The following is a 22,680-nucleotide window of genomic DNA, read 5'->3' on the forward strand; positions in this document are numbered from 1 at the left end:
CTTTTCATACTTTCATTCTCTCTGTTTCACTTGTTACTTCTCTTCTCGCGAGAGCGGTGAATTGGTAGCAACGGTAGTTGCTGAAGCGATGTGGTTGCTATGGCAACCAGTAATGAAAAAAAAAAACGCCGCTCGCCTCCTTAGGTTTTTTTTTACAATTTAGAACACCAGTAAATTCATCATGACTTTTGTTTTACTGACCGAAAATTGAAAATTGATTTTCACAATATAGATGAGAAGGTGATATATACACTGTAATAATCGTTTGAAATTTGGTCAAAAAATGGGTGAGTGGTGACTAAACTGCCACTTAACTATATATTAAAACACTACCATCTTTGAGTGATATACATACAAAAAATATATATATACATAAATATATATACATAAATATATACATATATATACATATATATACATATATGTACATATGAATAAATATATACATATATGTACATATAAATAAATATATACATATATGTACATATAAATAAATATATACATATATGTACATATAAATAAATATATACATATATGTACATATAAATAAATATATACACATATATATACATATAAATAAATATATACATATAAAATATATATATATATACATATAAAATATATATATATATATACATATAAAATATATATATATATACATATAAATAAATATATACATATAAATAAATATATGCATATATATACATATAAAATATATATATATACATATAAAATATATATACATATATATACATATAAAATATATATACATATATATACATATATATATACACACATACATATATATATATATATATATATACATACATACATATACATAAGCACATATATATACATAAAAATAAATATATACATTAATTTTATTTATTGCGGACTATATCCTCATCTTTTCTAAGTTGTTTCACGACGTTTCGGCTAACTATTCCTCTGGCCGCCGTCAGGTGGTAATCGCGACGGATAGGAAGTCTCAATCTCCTAACTGCATCCACTGCAATTATTGCCTTCCGTAGTCGTTGTCGTCTCACAGCGTTTTTGGCCAAGTAAGCCTCTGCCGACTTTGGGTAGGATTGAAACCGCTATCTTAAGACAATTCAGACGTTGAATCTCATACGTTCCAGGTGAGAATTGTCTTAAGATAGCGGTTTCAATCCTACCCAAAGCTTGCCAGAGGAATTGTTGGCCAAAACGTCGTGAATTAGGATAATAGTCCGCAATAAATAAAATTAATAAATAATACTCATCTCAATGAATTCCAATTAAATAATAATTATATACATATATATAAACGTACACATATATATACATATATATACAAATATACATGAATAATTACATATATTTTATATATATATACACGTATATATGTGCATATATATATATATACATATATATATACATATATATATACATATATTTTATATATATACATATATATACATATATATATATATATGTACATATATATACATAATCCAGAAGAGAGTGTAGCCTGATGATACCTCTGTCATTTGATCTTTTCCTGAGAGAGGAGTCTCTGACAGAGCAGCAATATCTATATAAATTCTACGTAGCTCTGCAGTGACAAGCGCTGTCCTGCGGTCCGGACGGTTGGATGACGCTTTATCAAGAAGAGTGCGTGCATTCCAACAGCATAAATTGAATTTTACTCCTTTGTAGAGATACATTTTCGTTTTCTTCCTCTTTACATGAACCACCGTTAGCCGCAGGAAATTAACCAGTGAGAGTATGACAGGCAATTTTTAGTGCACCTTTTCTAGCCCTTTTCCAAGACATTGGGTGAGCAGTGCTCTCCCTGATAGGGCTGCTCAGTCACAGGAACCTCCACCAGAATTGGCCTCTGTCATGTAAAAGAACAACAACGATGTTAACGTAGGGTTCCTGTACCATATATATATGTAATTACATACATATATATATGTGTGTGTGTGTGTGTGTGTGTGTGTGTGTGTGTGTGTGTGTGTGTGTGTGTGTGTGTACATATGTATATATGTACATATATACACACACATATATATATATATATATGTGTGTGTATATATATGTACATATATATATATACATATATACGTATATATGTACATATATATGTATATATGTACATATATATGTATATATGTACATATATATGTATATATGTACATATATATACATATATATGTACATATATGTACATATATATATGTACATATATGTACATATATATATGTACATATGTACATATGTACATATATGTACATATGTACATATATATACATATATATGTATATATATGTACATATGTACATATATATACATATATATGTATATATGTACATATATACATATATATATGTATATATGTACATATATATACATATATATATGTATATATGTACAAATATATACATATATATATATGTACATATATATACATATATATATGCATATTTGTATATATGTGCATATATATACATATATATGTACATATATATACATATATATATGTACATATATATACACATATATATGTACATATATATACACATATATATGTACATATATATACACATATATATGTACATATATATATATACATATATATACATATATATACACACATATATACATATATATACACATATATATATATACATATATATACACCCATATATACATATATATATACACACATATATACATATATATATACACACATATATATACATATATATAGACATATATATATATACATATATATATACACATATATACATATATATATGCACACATATATATACATATATATAGACATATATATACATATATATATGCACACATATATACATATATATATACACACATATATACATATATATACACACATATATACATGTATATACACATGTATATACATATATATATACATGTATATATACATATATGTACGTATATATACATATATACGTATATATACATATTTATACGTATATATACATATATATATATGTATATATACATATATATACGTATATATACATATATATATACGTATATATACATATATATGCACGAATATATACGTATATATACACGAATTTAGACATATATATACACGTATATGTACACGTATATATGCATATATATACACGTATATATACATATATTTATATACATATACATACATACATACATATTCATATATATACATATACTTATATACATATACATAAATACATATATATTCATATATATACATATATTTATATACATATATATACATACATATATATTCATATATATATACATATATACATATACATACATACATATATATACATATACATATATATATACATAGATACATACATATATACATATATATACATATATGCATACATATATATATACATATATGCATACATATATATACATATATGCATACATATATATACGTATATGCATACATATATACATATATACACATATATATACACATATATATACACATATATATACATATATATAAACATATATGCATATTATACGCATATATACATATATATATATATATATATATATATATATATATATATATATATATATATACATAGTTTAATTAATTCATTGTAAAAATCCTTTTGAAGATAAATATTAGTTTTCTGGGTCTATTTCAAAGATAATTAGTAAAGTCCTAAGATATTGAATTAAATAAAATAAAAAAAAAAATTGTCTGTACAAAACATAAATTAATTAGTTCAAAAACCCAGTGATTCTGCTGTTTGCAAAACGCAACAAACGAAAGTTTTGTAAACACGGAATATACGGAAGCCCCACATTTCAGCCAGTCTAAAGATTGTGAAAATGACGTTATGTTATTAAAAGGAAGGAAGGGTGTGCTAGTTTTTTCCCCCCCCTCCCCAAACGGTCATCGGTACATTCCTATTCTGGACGTTTGTATAATATTTTTTCCATTTTTTTAATCTAATTATTTTTCTATGTTCCTGTTTTTAAATTAATTGTGTTTTTAATTATTGTTCAATATTATATAAAAAAAAATATGTTACGCCGAAAGTTTCACATTCTTTCAAGCAAGGAAAATATTAAAATCTTACATATAAAAATTATGCGAAACCTGTAATTTTAAAAAAAATAGAAATATTTTTTGCTATTATAATTTTTTTGTGTGAAAATATTACATAGACAATGCTTAATTCAATGATAATATCGGTACTTCGAGAAATTCATTTTTCTTCAAGTTACATCGAATTCATTAATACAGACTTTAGGGGCTTTTTTCGTAATGTTCTTGTAAAAATTAAATAATTTTTTTAATGGTTATATTTTGCGATGCTTTATTTTCATTAAAAAGAAAAAATAAATTCCTTTATTTTTTTATTTCTGAAAACCATAACTTTAGTAAAGGTATTTTTTGTTTAAACAATGTAGTGGACATTCGGTCAGCGTTCAAGTTGTGGATAACTTGGCAAAGACTAAAGTTACCTCTCATGAAAGAGGAGAACTATTTATGGCACAATGGGGGATTCTATTGTGCACACATGGGTCAGTCTATTCTTTGGATTATGATTGGCTGAATAGTAAATCACCTGATTGGATATGCTTGTACATAAATACAAGCCCTCAGTCCAGCTCAATCTGGTGTCAGTCTTGTGCATAAGCTGGACCCTTGGTAAGTGTTGCTGCTATTATTATCATTATTGTTGTTGTTGTTGTGTGTTATTGACTACTACAGTTCTTTTGATTATTCTACATCTCCCCTCTTCCCCCCCCACGAGTAGGCTGTGTTGTATGAGAGGCGTATCTCTCTTTTAGGCCTAGTTTGTTGTGTGGTAGTAATCTAGAAAGAGCTCGGGGAATCCTTGATGATCGAAAGCGTGGGGATATATGTGTGGTTTGTTGTTGGGGTTTGGTTGCTCTGTATGTGCTATTACAGGGAGACAGTGGGAGATGCAAGAATGTAGAGGGCTTGTTTAGTTGTTTTCCCTCTGACCACAAACTCAACTGGTAGCCAACCCTGACACATGAGTGTGAAACCTCCAACTGTTCGTATGATTTTTCTTGATTGGACAAGACTAATCTCTGCGAGGCCCATTTTGATTAAATGCTTTGGTCCCCCAAGAGAAATAGCGGCACCACTGTCGGGAAAAACCTTTAGCGTTGTACTACGACTCCTAGGGATATTGACAGCTAACGACAACTTCCACTAACATTTAAATAAAAACAATTAGTTCCATATATTCCGTAATCATTATTTGAAAAATACTGAAAATTTCATTAAAATTGGTTAATTTCTTGATTTTTTGAGCATTGGCATTCATTTTGCACGTACCTAGCAAGCATAATTATTATTTTGTTCTGGAATAATTTCTTATTTGTCTCAGGTTAGTTTTGGTGAATTGTAACTCGATTTGCCGATACTAAAAGTCTCTTACCCGTTCTTCCTTGTCGTCAAGTTTGAGGAGATAGGCGTCATTGGCTTCGCACGCTAACTGTGCCTCTGCCCACGGCCGGCGTACACTTGTCGTGACGAGGTAACACGAGTTGCTGTTTGGTCGGTAGATCCAGTTCTTAGGACAAAACCGGCATGAGATCACTGAAAATGAAGAAAAACTCGATGAATGGCAACAAATAAATAAATAAATGAAAAAAAATCATCACATTCTTATTTCATTTTAAATGTTATTAGGTGTATACAAAGGTTTCGGGTTCCTCTCGTTTTTTTATGAGTGCGAGAAACTAAATATACCACTAAATAAATAAAGACCGGAAGGTTATATTCCAATCATCGTCACATCTGGCAAGGAGGTTCGGTTATGTAGTTGGTTGGTTTGTTTTTCGTGTAATTTAATGCCGAATCCAGTCATTTTGGAAAGAAAACTTTTATGCTTCGAATTCTTAATATCTTCACATTCTTATTCAGGTTTGGATTCTTCGGACTACTGTTCTCATCTTGAGTGTTATTTTCAGAACATTTCGGTAGATGTAAACCTTCGGGTTCATTGTATAGTGGATAAAGTACTTAATAAAATTCTGATAGAGTTACACTCTACTGGAAGTTGAAGATTCAATCTTTAGTGTGGTCGACATTCAAAATACAGGGTGAGTCACGGTAAACGGATATTTTTTTAGAACGCTCCTTGTTCTCCTTGAGTAAGTGCTCGTGAAAATGGGCCATCATTTGTCAAACATCATTTCTCGCTTCTAAATATTACATATTGGCAAAATTTAGTAAATGTTTTTATGTACATTATAAAAATTTTTGTTCAAATATTTGCAGAGTTTTGTTTCCCGTGACTCACCCTGTACTATTACAAATGACTTACGATTTCTACCCAGTCATGGCTGACGAAACGAAGTAAGCTACACCCTTGGATTAATAAATAATAGATAAGAGCCAGGTACGCTCCTAGAAAGGACTTATCCTGCCTTGACAGAGTTCAAAATAGATTTCGTAGCTTAGTGTGGGATGGCCTTTTCTCTTTTTTTTTTACATGGTCGTCACCACTTATCAAGGCCCGGAAGTCACTCGGGGATAAGGGTTATTGCGTGTACAGTAATCAATGGGATAATATCGTAGTAATCGTTAGTAATGGAGATTTGATAAAGTGTCTTACTTAAGGGGACGATTCATCAAGAATTATTTTATGTTGAACTTGAAGACATGCAAGTTGTAGTCAGGTGGGAAACAGGCAAACGGAAGAGAGTTCCACAGGCGTTCACTTCTACGAAAGAAGCTTTGTTCATGGAATATACGTTTGGATTTAGGCACAGATAAAGAGTGGGGAAAATTAGTGACAGCGGTTTCAGCTAGACGGGAGTTTTTCGTGAAGGATTGGCGGGGGGAGACTAGAGATTGGAACTCTTCCGTGCAACCTGTTTCTCACAGAAGAGATGCCGCGATTCTGTTTCTGATTTATCGTTATTTTCATGGCAAGTGCTCATCTGAGCTCCAATCTATGGCCCCCCCTCGCAAAACTTTCACGAGAAACACTCGTCTAGCTGAAAACATTATCAATAATTTCCCCCGCTCTTTATCTGTACCTAAACCTAAACGTAGATTCTATGAACAAACTGTCTTCCGTTTGCCTGCTTTCCAGCTGACTACAATGTGATTTCTTCAAGGCCAACGTAACCAAGTTTTTGATGAGCCGTTCAATTTAAGTTAACAAATTTACCGAATTTCCATTACTAACGATTACTATATTGTCCAATTGCTTGCTGTACACTCTTTAACCCTTATCCTCGAGTGGCCTCTGGGCCTTCATAAGTGGTGATGCCTATGTAAAAAAAAAAAATGAAAAGTTTCTGTTCAAAATTCCGTGCAGATTTCCGAGTTCGACAAGATACATCTGAAGAAGATCGGAGGTTAAATCGACCAAAACTTTGTGAAAATAATATTCAATGTGTGAACAGTAGCCTGAAGAATCCGAATAATCAATCGTCATCTCAAAAATTCAGAAATATATTTAATCATGTTGTTAACGCATGTGTCGTATACGATTGGCTTGTGGAATATTTGTGTAAGGAAATTAGACAAACGTTAAAGGTCCTGATCAGAACAGAATGCGAGAAAAATTCTGTATAATTATTAAAAATGGTTTTATGTTGTTGCTTTCTTATATATTGTTAAATGAGGAATCATTTCGAATTAAAATCCATTTAGTATCACGCACGTAAACTTGAGAAAAGCACGCTTGAAATGTGTTAACATGATCTGAATAAGACAAATCACACGACAATTCGGCCGCCATCTTGTTTTGATTTGCAGTACTGTAGCCACAAAAGTATACAAAACAAAACAAAAACAGGCACGAAAGGCAGTACACTGGGGACAATTAAAAAATGCGTTTTGACCAAACCAGAGAGGATATTGGAAAACGAAAATCAGAAAATCTTCTTTTTTTTCTTTTCTTTTTTTTTTCGTGGTAATCACCACTTATCAAGGCCATTCGACGATAAGGGTTAATGAATGTGAGATGATGGTGTAGTAATCGTTAATTGTGTAGATTGAGTAGAATTTGGATTATTTAAGGAGACGGCTCAGTAAGAATTTGTTTACATTGGACTTGAAGGCTACCATATTGTAATCGGTTGGGAAGCAGCCCAATGGAACAGTCTTCCACATGAGGACAGTTCTATGAAAATGGTGTTCGTAGAAGTTGTGTTTAGAATTAGGGACAGATAGAGAGTGGGGAAATTTTTGATAGTGGTTGTAGCTTCGGTGACATGAAAGTACAAATCAAAAAAAAAAAATTTTTTTTTAAAACATTGAAGCGAGGGGACCGGCTGTTATTATAGTTAATGCGAAGACAAAAAAAACCTGACAAATTTTTTTGATTTCAGCTTTCCAGTAGTTAATAATGTTGAAAATCAGGAGACAGGGAAAGCAAGCAAATGTATGCTAGAGAACTGGAAAGAATTTTACAGATGACAAGAGTTAAAATAATACCAATACGAGGTACCTTCAATAAATCCCAGACTTTTCGTATAGACACTTTTATTGATAGTCCACACATTAAAATCTAGTCCCCTTCAAGGTAATCTCCTCCGGCTGCAATGCACTTGTTGTACCGCTCCAACAACTTCTGGAAGGTCCCATAGAAGTCCTCTTGTAAAAGCGTGTCAGTGACCTCATCACAACCTCTTATCTTCTCAATTATTTCAATAACGACAGCCTCTAAGGTTTTCATTGAGCTTAGGGAATAGCCAAAAGTCCCAGGGGAAAAGGTCTGGACTGTAGGAATGGTAAGGAACTGTCTCGATGCCCATTTTGGTCAAATAGTCTCTGACAAGCATGGAGCACCCTTGGTACAAACTTCATGTAAATCTTCCGCATTTTCAGTTCCTCATGAATAAGTGTGTGTACAGTACCATAGTGATATGAAACTGTGCACTTTTATCTCTATAGACACACGACGGTCCTTATCCATGGAATTCTTTATTTGGCCAATCAACTCTGGTGTTCTCACTTCCTTACTCCTTCCACACCTCTCATCATCCTTCACAGAGTACATGCCTTCCTTGAATCTCTTATGCCACTCAAAAACTGATGCTCGGTTCATGCAAGATGCTTCAAAAGCAGTCTGTAGCATTCCATACGTTTCTGTGTCATTTTTTTCCAAGTTTAAAACAGAATTTTATTCCATATCGTGCTTCTAAAGTGTCCTCACGTCCAGGTTGTATTTTTTAAATTCACCAGCGTTGATTTAGTAGGGTGTATTTCAATTCCTACTGTAGCTGTTCATTTGAACTTGAAATCATAAAAAAATGGCCAGAAGATGTATAGCAATAACATACTGAATTTTCAAGAGTCTGCGACAATGTTAAATGCGTGTACAAAGAGTCTGGAAACTTACTCATTTTTTTGTCGTTAAATAAGAGATTTCCATGGTTTCAACAAGTAAAGAGTTAACAGGTTTTGCTTTCTTTTTTTTTTTTTTCTTTTCTTTTTTTTTTCATCAGAGTTAGGTTCGTATCGCAAACGTCTAATGCACGCCGTGTAATCAAGTAAATATGGCGGGAAATGTGTTCAAAATGGCGCTGAGCAAGCAAATTATATTTATCACGCGACACTGGCGACTAATTACAAATATCAAGATAAGAATCGTCTGATTGTCCGAGGGAATGATTTACTCAAAAACAGTTTAAAAAATAAAAATAAAATAAAATAAAAAAATATTCACCGATTTTTCTCTTTTTCTTTCCTTTTTTTTTCTTTTTATTATTTTAATGCTTGTTTTAAAAACTTTTTGATCTATTCGTGAAATGTGATAGATCAACTTTTTTGTGCACGTCATGCCAGTACGGAAGCGATCCAGCCATCTTATCAAAGATCTCGAGAACCAGTTAAAACAGCCAGGAGCTTTATCATGCATACGAGGACATATGTTCCTCTCCAGGGTTACTTAATCGACAGTGTTAACGCTGTGATGATATCGACGTTCCTCCCAAATCTTATGAAGTAAAAATAGAGGAAAAACTATAATAAAAAAAATAGGAAATGAGTTGATCAGCAAAAGAAAGGTTATAGGAAATAAGCTGAGTAGAAAGACAATGGAGAGGAATCCGTTCACAAAAGATCACAAAAGGAAGCTGAAATATGATTGTTAATTAAGGTGTGGCAGATGACTAGGACAAAAGATCGGAAATACAGGACTATATATTTAAAGTTAGTTTACAAGTGGCAGTGAATTTTACGATAGTTAAGGGTTAATTTACGGACAGTATTGAGTTTGCGACAGCTGACGAGAACTTCCAGTTTTGGACAGTTATAAAAATATATATGACAATTAAATTAGACACATTATTCCACGTTTCATTCTCGTGAGAATTCGTCAGGCTTATGCCATACATATATATATACACATATATATACACACACACATATATATACACACATATATATATACACACATATATATACGCATATATATACACACATATATATACGCATATATATACACACATATATTTACGATCATAAGGATATATATGTATAAGGTATATGTTCTATAAATAGTTTTGGAAATTGTCACAATTAATTAAGCTACTTTCAGAGCATGCATATTGTTACTTATTTTAAAAAAATAGTTCATATTTTATTCATTTTTAAGTAGGACTTACACGTGTTTTATTGAATAGCGGAAGCCCACTAAACAACTGCTCAGAGACAAATGTACATTTACTCAAGGACATTGAGCGTAAAGTACCGACTCGTACATTTAAGGACTTTACATATTGTGTAACTAAGCTAAAAGCTAGGCAGCAACTAAATTTTACTTCAGTGGTCAAATATCTCCTATTATTTTTAGTTTCGTGCATTGTACATTATATATATACATACATATATACCACATTATATATATGCACACATAAATATGCACAGATATATAGGTACATATATGTATAGACACACACATATATACACACATATGTGTATACACACACACACATATATATACACACATATGAATACACACACATATATATAGACACACAGGCACATATATATATACACACACATATATGTATGCACACATATATATAGATACATACATATATAAACACACATATATGTACACACACATATATGTATACACACACATATATAGACACACACACACATAAATATTCACAAATATATGTATACACACACATATAGGTACACACATATGTATACACACACATATACACGCATATATGTATGCACACACGCACACACATATATAGACACACACACACACATATACACACATATATGCATGCACACACACATATGCACGCACACACACATTATATATATATATATATCGTCCGCCTTTCATGTGTCAGCAAAGAGATGTATTCTCTTAATTCTTTCATAGATTGTTTCTATATATATGAAAAAGATGGTGACTATGATTTTATTTTTACTATATTCACTATAAATATTTTTTCTTAACTATGCATTTCTTTTGAACAAGCTTCATGGGAGCGAAAGCGACCCTATTAGTGTATTTCTCTCTCTCTCTCTCTCTCTCTCTCTCTCTCTCTCTCTCTCTCCCTCCATTTTTCTTTCTGTTAAATTCTGTGCAACACTCCCCGTTATTTTTTTCAGTCTACTGCACATAAATATAAAGATACATCTTAGTTTCATTTGTTTATATTTCTATTTAATATAGTTCAAGTATATACCTCATCATCAATGCTAGTTTTGTATTAGATGTGGTTAATTTTCGAGTGAGATGGGGAAAATTGTTGCTTATTTGATTTTAATGTCTTCATTTAAAAAAAAAAAGCATGAAAACCTTTTCTAAGTAGAAACTTAATGTTTGCTGGTTTTTCTTACCGGCAGGGTTATACAAATACCAGATAAAATATTTAGGCGTAACGGTCATCCAATTCGAAGAAATATACTCTTATCTTTTTAAGCCATCAATCAAGGAAACGGAAAATCCTGTTCTCGACATCGTCTTTTCGGTAACCTTCGGAGACTGTATGATCGCATATTATGTAATACGATGCACACAGCATAATAATCTACATGTACACCCAAATGGATGGACAGTATACAATACACCACGGATGCATCTACAGTAGCCATGTAACTTTCGCTCCTCTTACTTTGTTAATTTTCATGAACGACGTACTGAAAAGGGGAGAGAATAAAATATTTTGCAGTTGTTTAGTGTGAGTGATATGCAGAGATGATTTGAGTATTTTTATTTTTTATGTCTTTATCGCTAATAAGGATGCTAAAAGTAATGCAACGTTGCCATTACGCTCGAACCGTGTTCGTTACCCTTCAAACCTTTCACGGACCCGCCACGCCGTCTGGTACCGTCACAAAGTAACAAACAAACAAAAAATAAATAAATCCGACTCGGCTTTTTTCTCTGTTTTACCAAAAGGCATTTATTACCGTTACTTTCCAAACAATGCCTGCTTCTTGTTTGTTTGTTTGTTTGTTTCTTTGTTTTGTTTTGTTTTTTTACTGTTCATTGTGTCTGCCGTGAGATTAACAAAACTCCGACGTCTCAACACCAGCTTAAAAGTCTCTCGTCGTCACCACGGGGCCACATGTTCATCTCAGCCGCCTCGCACTATTCTTCTCCCTGGACCTCGTACTGGCCATAGCTCGTCGTTTCTCACCATTTTTTTACACATCCATATTTTCTCGGCGCGCCTTTTGCTTCTCTTCGACTATGTGCTGTCCTTGTTCTTTTTCTTGTGACGCAAGTCCGCGCACACTTGCTAATTTGCATAGTGCTTAACTTGCTGCTGATAATACCTTCGCTAACTATCTATCTTTTCGCTGTTAATGATATTTTTACACATATTCATACGCACTGTTACAATAAATGTTCTACTTGGCTGATGCTATCCGCCTAATATGGTTTCAGGCGGATAACTAGTTTGGAGACGGAATGCGTTGTTGTGATAAGTGATTTTCTCTATTAATTCGCACTTTTTATTTTAAGATTCAAATATTAATAACTACATTTTATTTCAGTATTTAATTTATGTATTTCTGTTGTATTAAATGCTAGCTTTAATTTTTTTTTTTTTTTTTTTTTTTTTCTCGTCCATAAATGTTTATTTATCTACCGAGTTGATTGCAAAAATAGATTACCTAATTGTACTCATTTTTAGTTCGTGGGAGGGGAATCTATCACCATACTTTCCCTTAAACAGGTCCGTTGGACTTTTATTAAGTACAATACTTAATAGTTATTTTTTATTTATTTATTTATTTTTTTTTTTTTTTTTTAATGGAGAGTAGAAAACGCATTGTGGATGCGTTATCGGCAGCTCCTGTTACTCTCGCTTCTTCTTATTTGTCCCTCAGTCCTCATTTTTAAATGAGTGATTTTTCTGACAAAGGGAGAAGAAAAAGCTGTTTTCTAGGTTGGCAGTATTTTTGCGCGAACAGTTGGCAGAGTTGGTGGAAATTTTCTGTTTCTATGTCTATCCTTGTAGCCATGTCACTAGTAAGGGTGCTGGAGGTAAACGTTTTGTCTGGGCTGACGTTATCCGCCTGATAGTCAGGGACCCGAACCTTGGATTAACCACTAAGGAGGCTGTCCTATCAGCAGGTGCAAAGTACTGGGGCTGCTGTATTGCCATTTGGTGAATGGAATCTGGACCATGCAGTAGCTTCTGGTGGGGCCTCTCGATGCCATACTAGTGGGTAATTGTTACGGCTTTACCTTATCATGTGGTACAAAAAAAAAAAAAAATTCTTCGTTTCTTTTTCTCTCTTAGTTTCCCCTCTCTGTCCTGCTCTAAGTAAATCTGTCGACCTAGTCCACAAATTCCAAAATTTCATCATGACAAGTTTCAAGAAAAAATACACGATTAAACCCGGTTCTCCAACTTCCAACGTAGACCCCTACTACCATGTCTCCTTCTCCAACATCAGGGGTCTACGTTCTAACCTTCCAGAGGTTGAAACCCAATTACAGGAGACTAAACCAGACCTTTTATTTTTAAGTGAAACTGGCATTGGACAGGCTATTTCCCTTGATGAGTTTGCAATTACAGGATACTCTAACTTAACTTCTAAATCTGACCCCCAAGATCGCCATGGGCATGGAATATGTGCCTATATTAAAGATAGCTTTCCATGTGGGAGGGACATCTCCAGGGAAGATCCTAACTTACCTTATATGTGCTTCCGGGTTGCTTTAGCTCACACTACTGCATTTATATTTACTCTCTATCGCCCCCACAACAGCGGAGTTACTATCTTTCAAAGCATATCTGAGAAAATTGACCAAGTCCTTTCTACTTATCCTGCAGCTAACATTCACGTATGTGGAGACTTCAATGTTCACAACGTCGAATGGTTGACCCACTCAAACAAGACCGATGATGAGGGGAGGTTCTGTCATGATTTCTCCATTGCCTATGACCTCACTCAGATTGTTCAGGAACCTACCCGTGTGCCCGATAATGACGGCCAGTATGCGAGCCTACTAGACCTTTTTCTCACAACTTGCCCTGAACTATGTTCAGTTTCTGTTCTGTCGCCTCTTGGATCTTCCGACCACTCTGTTGTATCAATTAAGATAAAAATGAAATGTAATAAGTCCCCAGACGTACCTCTTCATCGTACAGTATATCGATACACTAAGGCTGACTGGGATAGCTTCCGTACATTTATATCTGATCTACCTCTGCATTCCATGTTTAAAAAGGATGTGTCCTCTATAGTATTAGACCTAACTGAATGGTTAATTGTAGGTATTGACCATTTCATACCCTCTAAAAAGTTTCAGCAAAAACCTAACAGCCAGCCATGGTTCTCTCCAGAATGTGCTGCTGCCATTGCGCACAGAAATCACTTTTTCCACTTCTTCAAACGTAATAGATGTATGGAAACTAAAGCCGTTTTCAGGACTGCCAGCAACCATTGTAAGAAAGTAATAAGGAACGCAAGAAAGTTGTATGCTCAATCTGTTAAGTCCAAAGTAGCTGAGCAGCGGCTTGGTTCCCACCAGTTTTGGCAAATAGCAAACAGAATCCTGAACAGAAGCGTGTGCTCCATCCCAACTATTATCAATGGATCTGAGGTAATCTCGTCAGCATCAGACAAAGCCAAACTCTTTGTCAAGAACTTTGCAGCTAATTCTACCCTTTGCGACCAAGACCGCCAACCCCCAATATTTCCTCTTGTATCAGAAAACACGCTATGTGATATACGTATATCTGTACGTGATGTTGCCAAACTAATCAAAAACCTTGATTCCAGTAAAGCAACTGGCCCTGATGGTATTCCAATCATAGTACTCAAAAAACTTCAACCTGAACTAGCGCCCATACTTACAAAACTGTTTAAACGTTGTCTTAAGGAGAATAGTTTCCCATCTTCCTGGAAAATCTCATCAGTATGCCCTGTATTTAAGAATTCAGGTGATCGCTCATCCCCCTCTCAGTACAGGCCAATAAGTCTCCTGTGCGTCATGAGTAAGTTGCTAGAATCTGTATTAAATACAGAAGTAATCAAACATCTCAACAAAAATAACCTTCTTAGTGACACTCAATATGGTTTCCGTTCTGCTAGATCTACAGCAGATGTCCTTACAGTTATATCGCATAGGATTAGCAAATCTCTCGACGGTGGCAATCTTTCTAGGGCAATTGCTCTTGACATATCTAAAGCCTTTGATAGGGTATGGCATAAAGGTTTACTTCATAAGATCGCTAGCTATGGTATAGCTGGAAAAGTCTTCTCAATTATTAAATCATTTCTTTCTGATAGATTCATAAGAGTAGTAGTTGAGGGGCAAAAATCAGAAGCTCACAATATTAATGCCGGTGTCCCTCAGGGATCCATCCTGGGCCCAACTCTTTTCCTGATCTACATTAATGATCTTCCAAATCATATCCTTACATCATTTGTAGACATTTATGCTGACGACACTACCATTTATGGTACCACATCTAAGACAGTAAACGAGCAAGTTCTCTCCAATTCTCTCTCCTCTGATCTTGAGCACGTAGTACAATGGGGAAAGGAGTGGCTGGTTACTTTTAATGCATCTAAAACCAAGCTTCTCTCTTTACATCATCAACATTCTAATCCACATTTGTCATCAATTGAAATGAATGGCTCTCGTCTTCAGGAGGCCTCAAGTTTTGACAAGCTTCTGGGCTTGACCATTACTCCTGATCTTAAATGGAACACGTATATCAAATCTGTTGCCAAGGCCGCTGGAAAAATGGTGGGATCTTTCTATCGATCCAGTAGATATCTCACTGCTGATGCTATTCTCTATCTATATAAGAGCCAGGTACGTCCAAGGATGGAATACTGTTGCCACATCTGGGCAGGAGCTGCTAGAAAGAACTTGTCCTGCCTTGATAGAGTTCAAAATAGACTTCGTAGCCTCGTAGGAGATGTCCTTTTCTCCTCCTTGCAACCTCTATCTCACAGAAGAGATGTTGCGAGTTTGTCTCTGATGTATCGTTATTTTCATGGAAAGTGTTCAACTGAGCTTCAATCTATGGTCCCCCCTCGCCAAACTTTCACAAGAAACACTCGTCTAGCTGTAAACACTATCAATAATTTCCCCCACTCTTTATCTGTGCCTAAACCTAAACGTAGATTCCATGAACAAAGCTTCTTTCTTAGAACTGCACGCCTGTGGAATTGTCTTCCGTTTTCCTGCTTTCCGGCTGACTACAATATGGTTTTGTTCAAGTCTAAAGTAAATAAGTTCTTGATGAGCCGTTCCATATAAGTTATTAAATTTACCAAATTTTCATTACTAATGATTACTATATTGACCAACTTCTACTGTACACTCTTTAACCCTTATCCTTGAGTGGCCTCTGGGCCTTGATAATGTGGTGATGCCTTTGTAAAAAAAAAAAAAAAAAAAAAAAAAAAAATAACCCACGTAAAAATGTAACTCTCAGATAGGTTGTTCTATGAGCAGGTCCAAAATACCGCGACTGTTATATTTAATGCTGTCGATTTATTGCTTCTCTCGTTAGACCTTGATATTTTGTTTGGAATCTAGCAAGTAAAATTAGCATCTAAAGGTTAGCGTTTCTTTTCTGTAAAATATGAGTGATGGGACGATTCCATTATTTTTTCCCGATTCCGATACAATTACCGCTTCCGTGCTAACTTCCCAATTCCGATACAATTCCTGATTCTGATTCTTTATAAATCTCAAAATAATTAACTATGCAGTTATTTTTTTCCTCGATCACCATAAAAACACACGTTAAATGTGCAAATATTTTCTCAAATGTAAAAAAAAACACTTGGGGGGGGATGATCTATAGTTTTTAGTTTTACTGGTATTTTAAAATCAATAAACATTTATCATTTCATTATTATTACCAGCAGTGAAAGTTTTTTTTTTATTATTATTAATAAACAAAATCATATAAAACGCTAATTAAAAAAAAAAATCGTTTTTGGCTTCGGAAAATAGGAATAAATTTTTCCGATTCCGATACCCCCAAAAGTTCTGATTTTCCCATTCCAGATTCCGATTAATCGTCCCAACAATAATAGAGATTATTTTTTTACCACCAACACGAACGCAATTTCAGATTTCAGCCTACTTTTCATTCTCATTTGCTTTCTAGTCATCATAAAGAACTATTTCTTACGCTCTCTTCCGTATATATGCAGAACAGTTATGGTTTTAGATTACAATAAAACTGTCAATCTTTTTAAAATATTTCCGGATCTCTCGACGCAATGTATGACCACATATATCTTTCGTTAAACTTTACGTTTCTCGATTAGTCAGACGCACGAATCGCTCATGAATTACGTCCCTTGTTTATTTGTTTTGTTTCATTTAAATCTATGTATCTTTAAAAGTGAGAATTGTATAAAACCTATATACTCAACGAATTTTTTTATCTACAGACTTAGAAATTTGGTATATAGGATAGTCAGACATGTGGAAAACATTTTAATCGGTTTTAATCCGGAAAAGGGGGTTGCTAAGGGGTCAAAATTTAAAAATTAGTACGTGGAAGTTATCGTTTTTTTTTGGGGGGGGGTATTTTTGCTGTTTGCCAACTGTTTCACGAATGTGCATGCGCGTCAGTGAAACATAACAGCTTCATTATGTTAAGAATAAGATTGGTTGAAAACACTTTGTAAATGTCATCTCAAGCTGATCTAATGGTTATTGTACTTGAATTACGGTATTTAGGTTTTGGTTTCGATATCAACTCGAGTATTTTATTTTTTGTTTTTGTTTTGTTTTTTACTTACAAGAAGTGAACTATTTAGAAAAAAAAAGCATAATACTCGCATGCACATGTCACAGTTCTTGTATTAATTAAAATATAATATTCATGCGTATTTTAAGACCGGGCAACGCCGGGCGACCTTCTAGTTTGATATATTTTTAAATATCCATTTAAATTGTTTTGTTTGTTTTTATTTTTGTTTTGTTAGATTTAGATTAAATACATTTACTTTTAAACTGTGTTATATTTTTTATTTATTTAAATAAGATACACATAATATTAAGACGACAAATAATAATAAAAATAAAATCCAAATTTTACAACATCCATAGAAAACACAGTATTTATGTATATTTTAATATTATCATTCTGTTTATACGGCACGAAAGGTTTAAACATGGCGTTTTTTTCTGGAGATTTCTTGGTTTTGATCTAACGGGTTTTGAAAATCCTAGTTGAAGTTGACAACATTTCTTGCGCTACTTTTATGAAATATTTCTTCCAATAAGTTGAGAGAAATTCATTGCGCATGTGCGAACGACAAGTCGTCTCCTATGTCGATTGCTGATATTGGGTACGTTAAATATTATGTGACCTTCTTATTCACGTATACTTAAAGGGGTCAGTAAAATGTGTGCTCTGTTCACTCCCCTCAGCTAACTCGCACTGGTTGAATTGACTTTCCACCCTTTCCAAAATCTAGATTTACATAAAAAGAAAATAGCAAAACCATCGGAACAATATGGGTCTAGATTAAAATGACATTGACAAAGAGGTCCAGAGAGAACCACAAAATCCCATGAGCGAATTAAAGTGGCACAGGTTTCTAGCATATCAGAGGAATGAAAAAGTTCCCGGGGGATACTTTAAAGGGCTTTAAGGAGTTTTCGCCGAAAGTAGATCTCTCCCCCTTCCAATTTATACACACACAAACATACATACACAGCAGCAGCAGTAGTAGTAGTAGTAGTAGTAGTAGTAGTAGTAGTCAGAAAATATTCCAGATTTCATCTAGAAACCGCTTTATTATCAGAAAATTGTTTTGGCCCATTTTTTTCGCATATCAAAGACGCTTACTTTGTATATCATAACAAAATATATATTATCGGATGGGCAGAAATAAATAAATAAAATCCGTAATATTTTACTAGCGGGGCCTATGGAAATTCTACAGGGAACTCATTCATATGTTATATATTGATGATGGCATTCTGCAGATATTCAGCGTAAATGGAGACGCTCTGATTATTATTGTAGCTATTTTGTTAAAACTGCAAAAGTATTTATCCAAGCTAGTAGGGACGTCTGGCGTAGCCAGGTAGTAAAATACGTTTAAATATGATATTATAATTCTTGTAGATGTCGTATATATTATTATATAAGTTATTAATATATAAGTTAATGTGCTATCGATTTTTATATATTATAAAGTTGTGATTTCAAAAATAAAAAATATATCTATATGACTTGGATTCATCAGCTTGAATCGAAACTGAATCCCCAACTTATATATATATATATATATATATATATATATATATATATATATATATATATATATATATATATATATATATATATACTAGCATTTCAGCCCGGCGTTGCCCGGGTGTTTGGAGTGTATGTTGAGCAAAAAAAAAAAGTGGTAGTAGGAAGGCTCGAATCCGTACCGCGAAAGAGAAAAAGAATGGGAAAAAATGTGACGTTTTTGCAGTTACGACCACCGCCAAACCAGAAGTGACATAGGTTTAAATTAAGGCTAGACAATCGAAAAGAGGGGATGACTTTCGATAATATCGACGAAAAAGTGGCCAATTGAAGGTGAAGAAATTAATGATTTTAGCCAATTTTTCGATATTTGTTTGAAGGGTCGACCTTCAAAAAGATACTGATCTTGTGAAAATCCGTCGCGTCTGTCGAAAGTTTTAGGCAGACATGCAAACATACATAAATAGATTTATATATTGATAGCTCAAATTTTCGACCCAAACCGATTAAAAAGTTTACGCTATCTCTAAATACGCTTTATGTAAAATTTCAAATATTTAGACCAGAAATTATCTGAATAATTTGATAGAGACCGCAGCGGTCAAGGTTTTTAACTTTGACTCCTATTATAACCCCTTAACGTTTATTGTTTTGGGATCAAATAAAGTTATTAAGTTAGATCCATGTCCAAGGCACCTATATCTAAAATTTTAAGTGTTTAGACTCAAAATTGGCAGGGGAGTTTGGTATTCTCAAAGGTCAAATCGTTGAATTTTCACACCTTAATAGCCAAATTTCTGGCTGAAAACGATTACAAATATTTTCCCAAATCTCAATACCCTGTACATAAAATTTTGAGTCTGTAGACTGAAAATTGACAGAGATATTGTGTAGGGAAATGTACCCAGACAGACAGATAAAAAGATAAACAGGCACTTTCACTTTTATATATATCTTTATATCCTTCAGCTAAAATTGAAACCGAAACCAAGATTTATGTAGAATTCTTGATAAAATTATTTCTAAAAAATAGATTATTGGAGTGCCATTAGCTATAATTGAAACTAAAACCAAAACTCATGAGGAATTCTTGGTAAAATTATTTATATAAAAAATAGATGACTTCAGTGCCATCAGTTATAATCTATACCGAAACCAAAATTATGGAGAATTCTTGGTAAAATTATTTATTACGAGAAATGGAAGTACATAACAATTAAATGACCCGGATGCATGCGTTACACAGAAGATAGCACACACGCTTTTGTAATGATATATAAATGAATAATTGTTGCTATATTATCTATGTATTAATACGATAGCGTGTGTGTTATTTCGTGTGTCACGCTTATATATATATATATATATATATATATATATAGAGAGAGAGAGAGAGAGAGAGAGAGAGAGAGAGATAGATAGATATAGATATTTCTTCAGAAGTTTTGATTACAGTTTCCATTCAAGCTGATGCACCAAAGCCATATGAATATATATTTTTATTTTTGAAATGTAAACTTTATAACATATAAAAATCGATAGAAAACTGATTCAATAATAATAATATATACGAAATCTGAAAGAATTTAAATTCCATATTTAAGCGTATTTTACAACCGGGCTACGCAGGGCGTCCCTGCTGTCTAGGAGAAATACTTTTAACAAAGGAGCTACAATGATATCAAGGCGTCTCCATTATACTGAACATCCACAGAATGACAATTGCAATATATTACATATGAAAGAGTTCGCTGTGAAATTTCCGCAGATCCCACTAGTATTACATTATGAGCTTTAATCGTAGACTATTCTGGTAAACTTATACATAAACTTTTTAAAACTTAAATTAAATATATATATATACAAAATGTCTTCTAAACACACACACACACACACATATATATATATACATACATATATATATGTATATATATATATACATATATACATATATATGTGTATATATACATATATATATGCATATATATACACACATATATGTATATATATACATATATATGTATATATATACATATATATGTATATGTATATATATATGTATATATATACATATATATGCATATATATACATATATATATGTATATATATATATATGTATATATATACATATATATATGTATATATATACATATATATATGTACATATATACATATATATGTACATATATACATATATATGCATATATACATATATATATGTACATATATACATATATATATGTACATATATACATATATATGTATATATACATATATATGTATATATACATATATATGTATATATACATATATATATGTATATACATATATATATGTATATATACATATATATATGTATATATACATATATATGTATATATACATATATATATGTATATATACATATATATATATGTATATATATGCATATATATGTATATATATACATATATATACATATATATATGTGTATATATGCATATATATGTATAAATACATATATATATACATATACATATATATACACATATACATGTATATATATACATATATATGTATATATATACATATATATGTATATATATACATATATATGTATATATATGCATATATATGTATATATACATATATATGTATATATACATATATATACATATGCATATATATACATATACATATACATACATAGATATCCATATATATATATATATATCCATATATATATATATATACATCTGTATACATATATATATGTATATATACATATATATGTATGTATATTCATATATGTATATATATACATATATATGTATATATATACCTATATATATGTATATATAACCTATATATATGTATATATATGTATATATACGTATATATATGTATATATATACATATATATGTATATATACATATATATGCATATATATACATATGTATGCATA

General features: G+C 32.3%; 1 protein-coding gene across 1 annotated transcript in view; it reads right to left on the minus strand.

Moving 5' to 3' along the window:
• The window catches only part of LOC145258210 (C-type mannose receptor 2-like), a 445,837-nt gene that overhangs the window by 330,713 nt on the left and 92,444 nt on the right, over positions 1 to 22,680 (minus strand). The window contains exon 2 of the mRNA XM_080116148.1: positions 5,472 to 5,632. Within this exon, the coding sequence (XP_079972274.1) occupies positions 5,472 to 5,632 (161 nt within the window). The remainder of the gene's footprint in view (positions 1 to 5,471; positions 5,633 to 22,680) is intronic.

This window comes from Euprymna scolopes, chromosome 33 (genome assembly GCF_053919585.1).
Source record: "Euprymna scolopes isolate OS-2025 chromosome 33, ASM5391958v1, whole genome shotgun sequence".
Lineage (NCBI taxonomy): Eukaryota > Metazoa > Mollusca > Cephalopoda > Sepiida > Sepiolidae > Euprymna > Euprymna scolopes.